The 12,664-nt window shown below is 40.0% G+C and overlaps 1 protein-coding gene across 1 annotated transcript in view; it reads right to left on the bottom strand.

Annotated features, from left to right (window-relative positions):
* Positions 1-12,664, bottom strand: part of ppp1r37 (protein phosphatase 1, regulatory subunit 37) — a 93,788-nt gene that overhangs the window by 35,771 nt on the left and 45,353 nt on the right. Inside the window, exon 2 of the mRNA XM_017701962.2 lies at positions 10,864-10,961. Within this exon, the coding sequence (XP_017557451.1) occupies positions 10,864-10,961 (98 nt within the window). The remainder of the gene's footprint in view (positions 1-10,863; positions 10,962-12,664) is intronic.

The following is a 12,664-nucleotide window of genomic DNA, read 5'->3' as shown; positions in this document are numbered from 1 at the left end:
ACCCACTCTGCACACTCGTACATGCTCCTTTGAAAGGGCTTTTATTAAAAATCTGCCCATCTTCCCCAATTTTCCAACAACAGAAACACTCACTATGCCGCGGATAACCCTCAACCAGACAGGCTTTTAAGTCTCTGGCATGCAGACTTAAACAAATCTTTTTACATTTTATTTATTGGCTTGTGGCTCATTGAAATAACCTGAGAAGTTCTGTAGTTTGTGTAATCTAAACTCTAATTTCTGTTCATATTACGTGTAAGTTGAAGATGAGAATGTTTTATTACGATTTAAATTTAAGTTGTTGCTGTGTAAAACCTTGTGAAGAAAGAAAAAACATTATTTTCCTCAGATCATGTTCATCAATACAGAATCAAATGCAAATTAATTATATAACTACATATACAGGGTGGCTCAAGAACATTCACCCAATTTCAAAGCGCCATATTTTAGAGCCGTGAGGCGCATAGGAACCAATCACAATCCAATTGTAATAGGGGGTCATAGAGCTTCTGACTCTCAGTCTGGCAGTGAACCTCCAACAGCTCAGAGCGTTCGTTGCTGGGACCAACAGTTCCAAGAAAAAGGTCACCAGGATCACCAGATCTCATGCCGTGGGACTTTTTTTTTTTTTTTTTTTTGAGGGGGCACATTAAGGATTCTGTTTAAGTGCCACTCACAACACTGGGTGATCTCCGAAAACGTACTGAAAGAGCAGTTAGTACAGCGACACCTGACATGCTCAATCGAGTGTGGGATGAATTTGACTATAGCATTGATGTCTGTACAGCTAGAAGAGGTTCATACTGAGCAGTTCTAAAATTACATAAGAAAATGTACAGTATATTGTTCAATAATGATTTACAAGTGGTAATTTTTTTTTTTTTTAAATCACTCAAATAATTTTGAATCACCTTGTATTGTTGCTGTGTTACTAAACTTTAGATCTCCAAAAAGTAAAAACAAACATTCTTAACTTTTAATGGAAGTTAATGGAGAAATTATTTCTATTAGTCCACTCATCATGAAATTCTGAGTGTTCAAAGGCAACTGCTATTTTTAAATAAGATCAAAAAATAAACAATGACAAAAGTGGAGATATGAGGTTTTGTCATGACAGCTATGGTATAATCACATAATTATGTAATTACTAGGGCTTTCAACCATGTAGTCCAGGCTAAGACCCATCTGTTCCCACACTGCAGGCTGCTACGATAGAATCTATAGCTCATTCGATTAACCTGTTATTCTCCAGGACATATTTTGGTTTTTCCCATCTGAATTCACATGACCAAACTGTAAGGCAAATTATTCAGTAACTAAATGAAATAAATGCACATTTTGATTTTATTTATTTAAAAATAAGTGAAAATGTGTGATCACACACATATTGCTATATGCTTACAATTTACTAAAATTTTTACAGAGTAGATCACTTAAGAAAGGTCATCTGTTTATAGTGGATAGCCCAGATCTGTGGAAAAATGGGTCAACTTTCTCCTCTCCAAGGAGTTTAACAGGCTACGTACAGTTTTTAGATGGCTAGTGAAAGTTTCAGCACCTTTGACAGACCACTCTGGACAGTGCTTGTAGGAGACTCCTAGCGCGCACTCTCTTACACTCACATAACACACACCTTTAGTGAATACATCAATGCAGGCTGGAAGCATGAGCCTTGTAAACTGAAAGAAAGAGAACTTTCAGTCAGCCATCAGTGTGGACAGTGCTTATAGGAGACCTATGGATAAGTCAATGAGCAGCAAACTAACAAAAGCAATAGCAAAGAGGAAAGCTGCAGTTTCTCTCATAAGCCTACACTAAAACAAGAATATAGAAGAGGCATCAACTACAGCCAACAATTGTGGTGGAGCTGGAACCACTGACTGCGTATACTGTATGCCAAACTTGGAACACCCCTTGTGCTTGTGTGATTTCTAATAATAGTACCAACAAAAAATGGACACTGGATAGTATTACAGACGCTGTTCAGCCTGAATTTGATCTATTTTGATGAATAGTAACATGGAAAATGCTGTCAGAAACCACATATGCAAGCCTTTTTGAGGTCACTTAAGCTTGTTTGCAGTTTGAATGATACTATTAGCTACAACCTTTGTGGCTCCAGTGCAAAACTAAAGATGGCTGACCTACTACTTTTTTGATTTTGGGCTCAATTATTCCTTGAAGTTGCAGAACAAGTTTAGAGCTAATGTCACGTAAATTTCACTTACACTAATAAGTGATGCAATTATGTAAGGATGTATGATGTAGTATGAAAAACTCCAGCGCAATCCCACTCGACACCCCTCACTTCCAAATGGCTATTTCAAGCAGAGCACGTCCACTAAAATTTAGCGTGTTTTTTTTTCTCCTGACTCAGAAACACTACTTCTATCAAATTCCAACCAAATTCTAACTGAAATGTACACCGTTTGGCTTTAAATGGTTGTGATCAGGCGATTATGAAATAGCTGTGAAAGGCCTAAGCAGCACAGACTGCACTCAGTTTCTTTCTTACACTCACGTAACACACACCCTCGGTGAACACGTCGTGCTGGCTGCAGGCATGAGCCTTGTAAACTGAAATAAAGAGAGTATTTAGTCAGGCATCAGCGCCCCCCTGGTCCTCCCCCTCTCTGTCTGCACCACCTCCCTCCACGAATCTGCCATAGGTGGCTATGTGAAGCCATTTTCCAACTAAGTGATTCAAACATGTAAGTAAACCTTAAGTGTGGAAAAAAAACACGACACTCGCTTTCTCGCTCACACTCGCTCTAACGGCTCACTATTTTCCACCCCTCTGGACCCCAGTGGAAATTTACCATGGGCCACTGGGGAGCTTTAGCAGACCGATGTTTCTTTCCACGGCTGAGTGTGATCTGCCCTCACACACACGCACACCTGCAGCCAGGTTAACGGACGCTATATATCAGCTAATTGCTGGGGAGGTGGTGAGATAGAAAAATAAGGATAGGCAATACGGAGATAGACATACATCATTCAGTGATCCAGTTTATTCAATATTCAACATGTCATATCAGTGTATGCCTCAAAATACTTCCACTGCGTTTTAGTCAAACAAGCTGCTGAGTTCCTTTCAGAACTCTAGCTTCACAAACTCCCAAGATGGCTGAGGATAATTACTGTATTTCCAGCACTTGTTAGCTTTCAACTCCACAGATGTTTTTAGTTTTTCATGTTTAGCTCACAACAGATGCGTCCTGGGTCGTACAGAACTTCTGATGTGCTGTAACAAACTTAAAGCGCAGCAGTGAGTGATGTTTGTTTACTTGATGTTTGTTAATGACACCTTTAGAGGGCAGTGGTGAGTAATGTTTGTTAGTGACACTTTAAGGCTCATTTACACTCCCTTTACATACAGAAAAGAAAACATCTGTTTCAAACGATAGAACCGCCACAGCCCATATACTTTCATGCGTCCTTTACGTTGGTATGGATGTTAAGCAGTACGTCCACAAGAGGGCAGTCCAGAGTAAAACATTTAGGATGACTATAGACATGGCGATGGTGGAGGAGGTTGTAATAATGTATTAACTATAGGGACATGAAAGAGGCCCGAGTGAAGACTGTGATGGTCTAACAGGCCATGAAATACTTTGTGACCTGGATGGAGAATTGTTTACACTTGTATTACAAATGAGAGAAACTGGCATTGTGTCTTGTGTGAATTATTGGCTACACTGCCTCTACGGCTTCCGGTGGTACCGCTCCATTTCGGCCGTATACATAAAATTTCAGAGAGCGTGCACAAATACAGATGAAATGAAGGCAGAGTACAGACAGAAGGCTCCTTAACCATATCCATATTTAACGCTGAGCATTAATGAGCCTTTAGAGGGCAGAGGTGAGTAATGTTTATTGTCTGAGCCGTGTCTGTGGTAAGCTGGGAGCTACTAAGTAGTGATGGATTTGTTTCTCTTTGACGGAACATGCCAATTTCTCTCACTCTCACACATTCTGTTCTTTCTGGCTATGTGTATAACAATGCCTCGCTAAAGGTCCTGCTAACTGCCACTGACAAAAAGAAAACTCACTAAATGAGAACTCATTAAAATTCCAAATTAGTCAGTAAACACCAACAACTTGGAAAGATTATGACCTTGCTGTTACAACACAAAAGCACAGTGGTTACATACGGTGTAAACTTTAGTATTTTGGGTTATGATAGCAGGGAGACTGCCACACCCTATTCTGCCTCCAGAGGTTCTGCAGAAGTGCTAATGGTGGAAAAAATAAACGTAGGATCTCACGAGTTGTTTACTCTCAAGCACTGCATGCATAAGAACTACATGGCCTAAAGCCGTACTAAACTAATTCTCCATAAGAACAAGGCTTTGTTTAACAACTGGATCAGCAGATTGTTAACAGGTTAGTCCTGAAATTTTAGCTAGTGGAAATCAGCATTAATGGAGCTGAGAAGTAATGACTTTTACTAACATTCATAAAACACTGCAGTGAAACAAGGCTGGATGTTCATGATTTTATGACCTGAACTTGGATCATCACAGCTTTAGAGTAGCATAGATGTTTTGGTAATAACACCAACATTAAAAGCATCTTGTTCACCCAACTGTGAATATTTATAGGTACACAGTATTTTGAGTATTTTGGTATTTCATCAATGACCACTGAAAGCTTTCTGCTTTTCCAATACCTTGGTTAAGTAACACAAGTAAGACTAGTACAGAATCTGTTTCAACAATGCAAGACTATCAGTGTTATCAAAAGCAAGCTCTCTGTTGTTGTGACATAATGCCACAAGATACAGGAAAAATCAAACAATTGGTAGACAAGAACATGCAAAACAGAGGGCTAAGGGCTGAGTGGTAGGGGTGAGGGGTGAAATGGGATTGGGCCTTAGTCTTGTGCTTACAGGCTCTCTAAAACTGGTCTTAATCTCCATTTACGATGATTCACGCTTAATTGTTCAGTGCTCTAGAACCAATGGGTCAGATCTGTGACACAGTCCTAATCAGCCTGCAAAAGTATTTTAATTTTCTGTTCTTAGTAGCCTGTTTCACCCTGAGAGCAACTACAGTCCCCAGCATGCACTGCTATTCGCTGGCCGTCATGACTGTTTACCTCTGAACGAGCCACGTGAGCATTGTTCTTTTGCACACATGGGTCGGTTTATGGTTTAGGAGCTGATCTGTTCAGACTGATGTCGCAGCCAAACAAAAAAAATTGGGTTTGGTGAGAAAATCAGATTTGGGCCACTTTTACCTGCTGTGTGAACCGAGCCATAGAATGTGTTCCCTGTTGTCTAGTTAAAGCAAATAGACTGTTTTTTTTTTTGTTTGTTTGTTTTTAATGATTTATTTTTATTTAGAATTATTTCTGAAGACAGAATCAATGCCTATTTTGCTCTTGCAGTTTTGATAGATTTTGCATAAACAGTGGCCCGTTTGGGTGGCAAATTGTTAATAAATTCAATGAAAACACAGCTGACCCACAGATTTGCTGAGATTTTTTTAATACGACCCTTTTAGTGGTCGAGCTTGACACCCCTGCTCTAGAAGATACGTGTGATTTGCTCAGAAAAGTGTACAGCAATGTAATTTATCGTGACAATATAACAGTCTAACTGCCCACCTTTAATGAGGGAAACAAAAACTGCAGGTGAAAAGCAAAAGAAAAAGAGTGAGACAGCATGTGCTGGTTGCTGTGTAACAGTGGGTGTTAGTTGGCATGTGTCTCTATGTGCAAACAGCAGGCAATGATAACGTTCTCTCTCGCCATCTCTCTGTTTTCTGTGACTCAGCATGGAGCATGCAGGAGCGATGACCCTCTGTCTGCTGCGGTCTAACAATGCATCCGTCCATCATACTGTGCTGGAGGCAGTCCTGATAAGCTGCACTGGAACACTTAGAGAACAGGCCCTGAATGATATGAGGGTTTTGTCATCAATAACTTTTAAAATAATGAATCCTTTTAAGGAGCTTAAAGTTCTAGTAACTGATAATATCAACCAATATTAGTTTACAGCCAAATATTAAACAGATTACAATAGTTTTAGCAAAACGGTGCTTTACTGACTGACGAAATGATCAGTTGTCAACTGTGAATTAACAAATATGATTCGGTTCTAATTGTCAAATTTTTTCAAGGGTAATTCCACAGATTTTTCAAAATTTCTCTCCAATTCAAACACTGACTACGTTTCCATGCAAAGATTTCTGCCAATCCGAATAATACATTCCGATTACATGTCGAACAGTATAAACTTTCACTATCACGCTACGCACACGCAGAACCAACTTAGCAGAAACGTTTCAATAGGGAATGTAATCGGATACAGACGTTTAGACGGAAATTATTCTTCTATTTAACGGATTATTTACAGGATAACCCATCTCGGTCAATCACATAGAACCAGTATTCCGAATGGCCTCAATCAGACTAGTGTATTCTGACTGAAGTGGATACATGGACGTATCCTATTTAGAATGAGCTATTAGTCGGATTATTAATGGATTATTAGACTGCATGTAAACATGGCTATTGAGATGTAAACAAAAAGTCATTCAGGGTGGCTTGATGTGAATTGATGCATTGCAGAGAAACTCACTGACTGGTTTATTTACACTGCTGGTGACAGTAACCAGGGGTCACAATGCCTACAAAGCAAATACAGCCATTTACTGTCCAAAGTGACCTGTGAACCTACAGGTCTTTCAAGGGTTTATATGTAAGGTTGAACATGCAAAAATAGGCAGGTATATCAGTGAGAAAGGTTTCTTTGGGGTCTATTTTGCCTTTTAATACCATACATGTATCTCAACCATTAAGAAGGGAAGTTTAAGGTTGAAGTCGTATCTCAAAACCACTGACAACTCGCGATTTTTACTCTTAGAGGCATTAAATACTTCAGATTTCTGGTTCCCATCACCACCATTGGGAACAATGTATTTTTAAAAAAACAAGACATAGACCAAAGTCTTCTTAAATCTATCATAAAACAATGTCTCAGAAATCATGCAGTGTATTCATTACAGTGAGGCAGATTTTAGAGAGCTTTAAACGCTATCAAGAGTCTTCAAATACTAGCACCAACTCCCATCACCACCATTGTGAACAATTCTAACTTGGTAAATTTCTCTAGAATGGCACGTCAGATTAAACTCTACAGAATTTCAGATTATTTCAGATTAAATCTAAAGAAACTGCAGAAAACTAGTAGAATTTCCCTCTAAACGTCATATTTTCATGGGTTCACAAAGTTTTTTGTGTTATATCACGTCATCCTGAAGCTAAAGGTTAGATTTAGGCCCAATCCCATTTCACCCCTCGCCCCTACCACTCAGCCCTTAGCCTTCGGTTTTGCACGTTCACGTCTAGAGGTAGGGATTCTTGTTGAGACATGAGGGTTGGGGCTACATGACCCTCCAAACTGAGGTTTTTCAGAGACACTCCAAATGGAGCGTTATGAGAAAAAAACGGGCAGGATGGAGCACAAGAGACGAAAGAAACCCACAAATGTTAGAATTTACTCCATTAAAAAATTACGATAACCATCATATTATCTGTTTGTCATTTCAGTGTATTATGGTTGTTTTCTACAAAGCAAGCAAAAAATCACTAATAGCATACTAATGTTTCGTTAGCTAGCTAGCTAACGTTCCCGTTCCACCTTAAATAGTCCAGCAGTTTTGACGCCTGAAGCTCCAGAATGTAACTGCTGCACCATTTAAGGTGGAACGGGAAAATTGGAACAAGAAGCTGGTGAATGTCTGACTTCAGCTTCACATCTCTGAAGAATTAGAGGTGGGTGATAATAAATAATTGCCTCCTCTTTGAAAGCAGTGAGGAGCTGAACTTTACCCTCCTCTACTATTGCTGCAGATGGGCAGGGTCGTCTACAGAGCTTTTAACCACCACCTCTTGTAACACAGTTCCAAGGGGTTAGGGTGACACTCGAAAAGAAGGGGGAGGGGTTCAAAGAAGAAATGGGATTGGGCCTTAGATGCAGTTTACATGTCCTTGGTACTTTAACCACACTGGTGTTTTACGTTCAGTCCCTACTGCTGTTAAAAACACATCTGTTTATTTCTAGCCTAGTATCTTCTCTAAAGGCTGGTATAAGAGCACAAACCTCTTAAATACCTGAAAAATTCATAATCACATGTATTCACTTCAATATAATATCAGATAAACCACTTATGGTCTTTACCATCACTTCTTTATGGGCAAGATTTTTGCCAATACCGCTAAATCATGGAACCGTAAAGGATTTTAGGTCCTATAAGAGACAACACTGTTTGCTGTCTCATTCACGCAGAAAGGGATTCCTAATACAGGCTGATTTAATAACCGTGTGGTGAATAATACTTGTGGTCAAACCTGTTTACCGTAGTTCTAGGAAAGGCTACCTGTCACGCAGTGGTTCCACGCCAGGACAGCACCTCAGAGCTGTTTGCCGAAAACACCCAAAACACACAGCAGTCAGTCTGACCCTGTGTTAGAGCGTGTGTATGTGTACACACAGATCATGGAGGTGTTCTGAGAACTGTTGTTCAAACTGGTCTGTAGAGGTGTGTGTGGTGAAGACAGGAAATGGTGGTCTGCACCTTGACTCTGGCTTAAGGGAGGGGTGTTTGTGTGTATGTATGTGTGTTTATGTGTGTATCACCCTGATACACTTGACTGGTTTGTAGTTAGGTTAGCAGGTCTATGTTCACAGGTCGATGCACAAATACTGATCATATGAGAGAGGAAAGAAAAAAAAACTATTACCATCTAATTCCTCAATATGCTGTTTTGTCTCCAATGGAAATTATCCAATTAAAATTAGCTGAAAATGCCATATTTCAGTTTGTTCTCTGTAGAGGATATACGTAAACTGAGCAGGTGTTCAAACTCGCATACGACTGTATTTTTGTTTAAGAATTTAAAATGCCAATTTGACCCACAGCTGTTGTTTATGATGTGATTTTGGCTAATAATAAGGCCTGGGAATACGCTAGAGAGTTTCCTGTGTTTATTTAGCCAAAAAAATTGTTAAATTTACATGAAAAAAGGCCAGTAAAAATGTAGCAGTGACCATGAGCACTTACAGTGCTATAATCCTGTAAAGAACATACACTCCTTCAACATTGTTTCACTTGTAAAACAATAAATAAATAAATAAAGAAAGAAATAAATGAGCTGCAATATTACTACACCTGCCATAACCAAGAGACGGTTTCTGGGTATTGCACTGCCTTCTGTTAAATGGAAATTCCAGCTGATTTCTAATTTCCTCCCTATTCAATCAATAAAAATGAATCCATCGATTTCTCAACGTTTCCTCATAATTAAATGGTAAAGATGTAAAGAAAGTCGTTCAGAGTGGTTTGATGTGAAACGGTCTGTACTTACAGAGTCAGAATTGTTCACAGCGATGATGACAGGAACCAAACATCTGAAGCACTTAAATAATATTATGAATATGCCTCCAGCTGCCTAAGACATTGCTTTATAATAGCTTTAACATAAGCTTAAGGCCTAAAAGCTTAAGGCATTTTTTATTAAAAGTTTTACTACTATTTTAACATCACATATAAAAACCTGACTGGTCATTTTGGACAGTAAAAATGTCTATATTTGCATTGTAGACACTGAAACCCCTGTTCCTATCACCACTAGTGTAAATGCAGCAAAGTCAGTAACTTTATCTACAATGAACCACTGTGAACGACTCTGTCATTGTGTCAATTCAAGGGCTGTGTCCTTCAGAGGCTGCATTTGAAGGCCGATTGTGTCACAGTGGTGCACAACTAGGCTGTCCCATTTCAACGGCTCATTCATATGCGGCAAAGAAATGTATCCTTCTTTTCCATGGCAACGAAGGATCCAATGGGTGAAACCTTTACCAGGTTCGTTGTGTGCCAGCAAGGATTCAAGAGCATGGCGGCATCAACAGAGGAGCGAACGATGGCTGAAGAGACACTTTTAAATATAAGTATTGGGTTTAAACTGAGGCGAATGGTTAACGATACACATCTAAAAAATAAGAAAAAAATCTCATGAGTAACTGGAGGTGAAGCATCTCCAGCTCCAATAAATGAAAAAATAAACAACTAAAATCAAAGTTTCGGACTTCAACTCCTTGAGACCACCGGTGTTTCCAAAACGCACTTCGTCCTCTTCATAACTTTCATAAACTACATTCAAAAGGTGGGGGTCGTATGAGAGCTGTGGTGGTCAACTTTCCAGTCAAATAGACGGTGAAGTAATTTTAATCCCTTATAATAAAAGAAGCTGAAATTTTGAATTTTGAACTTTCAACCTATTTTTCCACAAATCTGGGCTATAAACTATAAACAGATGGCGTCTCTTCAGTGATCTGCTCTGTAAAAATGATTTTTGTAAAATAATACAAAGAGCATCTAAGATTTTTTGCCTTAAATTGTAAGTGTATAGCAATCATAAAACACATTTTCTGTTAATCTGAAGGGGAGCTTTTCCAAAAAAATAAAGAAATAAAAATTTGCATTTATTTCATGCACTGAATAATTTGCCTTCTGACTTGGTCGTGTAAATTCAGGTGGACAAATCAAAATAAACCCTGGAGGATAAGAGGTTAAAGAACTTTAAAATAACTTGAAAGTTAAAACAGAAAATTCATCGTAGGGCAGACCATGTCATTTTGGTTCAGCCTTCGTGGGTCTACACAGCATTCATAGACCTTCATAGACCATGTCCTCCCCTGTATTACTTCTCAATGATTGCTCTACGCAGAAATTGTGAAACATTTAATACCAGGTCTTGTGTAGGTAAACTTCTGTGTCAGTCTTAACTAGTTTCCATTTACGCATGTATATGAAGGGCAGGTGTGTAAGGGGCTCGTGTATTTATCTGTGGTACCTGGATCTGTTTGAGCACTTTGGGGATGGGTTTGCAGTTGAGCTTCTGGCAGGCTTGTCTGTAGGCATTCAGGATCTCCTCCACTGTCACATTCTGGGCTGCAGAGACACAAGGATAAAGGGCACAAAGTCAGGGGTCATATTGACACATACATAACATTCATACATATTGCTCTATGGGCTCCCTGTTCTTCAGTTGACACATCAGTCGGACAGCGATCAGAACCAACAGCATTAACCTGGTACACTTTCAGATGCATATCTAAAATGATTCTGAAGTGTCTGCTGGTTCAGAAGCTGCTCTGAGCCTGGATTTAACACACTTTTCCCAAGACGGCACTCATGTGTGTGTGTGTGTGTGTGTCTGGGCTGCACAATATGCTTGTGCTTATTGTGCTTATTCTATCAGAATTGACTAAGACTGCAACATGTAAATGAGCCTGTGCGTGTTTTGGTGAATCAAGGGATTCATGTGACTCAACAGACACAAATCATGTTGGTCTAATTAATGAGTACCACTTTACTGAAGGACTGGGGTAAGACTACACAACACCTACATTAGCTTTTCATTACAGCTAACAAACCTAAAGGGGGTCCAAAAGTCTGAGGTAAAGTCTGAGGTGAAAATGTTCTCTTTTGAGCAGGCTTCCGGTTAAGATGGCAGCGTCATAAGTTTGGAAGCAACTGCTCCGTGGAAATTTTTTTGCTCAATATATGGATTTTTCCACTCTTTTCTTTGTTGCACTTGTCCCATGTGCTAAATGGTAACATACTCTATTAAAGCTAAGTATAAAGTCAGAGATTACACATGCCGAGAGTGAACACAAAGAGCAGGATGGCGGGAAAGTGGCGAGGACCTCGATGGGGCCATGCCAGTGTCAGCCATTAGTGCTCCAGAGCTATCGGACGACATCAGGCAGCTACTTAAGTCTGAAGTACCGGCGCTCAGGGGAGAGACTCATTAGGAATTAAGATCATCTATTTCGAGTCTAAAAGCTAGTTTATATACGCTGGAACAAAAGCTGGAGGATGACGGGAACTCTCTGACTGAGGTAGACTTGCATGTTTCTACCTTAGAGAACATGTGTTCTGCACTCAAGTTGTGCACGAAGAAATAACAGAGTCCTCAGAATTCCTGAGCGCCTAGAGGGTCCCTGACCAACATCATTCATGGAACCTCTCCTACTGAACGTTTTTGGATCTGACTCCTTCACCAAGCCGCTGGTCATAGATCATGCACATCGCTCCAGGGAGCGGATATTCCAGCTGGCATGAGAGAAGGGGCAACTGCAGTTTCAGGGTAATCGGATCCATATCTACCCGGACTTCAGTGCAGATGTGGCCAGACGGAGAGCTGCATTTGCGGCAATCAAACCCCAACTCCGCGAGGTTGCACCGAGTTGGGCTGCTCTTCCCTGCCCGTTTGAGAACCAACCATAAAGGGGTCAACCACGTCTTTGAATCGCCTCAACAGGTAACAGCGTTTCTACAGGGACTGAACGTCTCACCGGATGCAAGCGTACAGTGAGTGCGGATATGGACGCACCACAATCTGTGGAGGTATGCCGCTTTAGTGTTTAAACATACTGACTAGAATTCCAAACACACACATACCATGGTTACTCTGTCTAATCTATGCTCTCATTGATTTACAATTTATCATCGTGGTAAGAATTGTCAGAGAATTTCGTTAGCTATGTAAATAGTTCTACCATACAAGTTTCTTAACCAGCATTTTGTGTAAGGCCAGTGTACTCTGTGGCAGGGAGCCATGTGTATATGTAAGCCCGTTTGTATATGTA

Source organism: Pygocentrus nattereri, chromosome 7 (genome assembly GCF_015220715.1).
Source record: "Pygocentrus nattereri isolate fPygNat1 chromosome 7, fPygNat1.pri, whole genome shotgun sequence".
NCBI lineage: Eukaryota > Metazoa > Chordata > Actinopteri > Characiformes > Serrasalmidae > Pygocentrus > Pygocentrus nattereri.
This window is presented reverse-complemented; position numbering and strand designations above follow the sequence as displayed.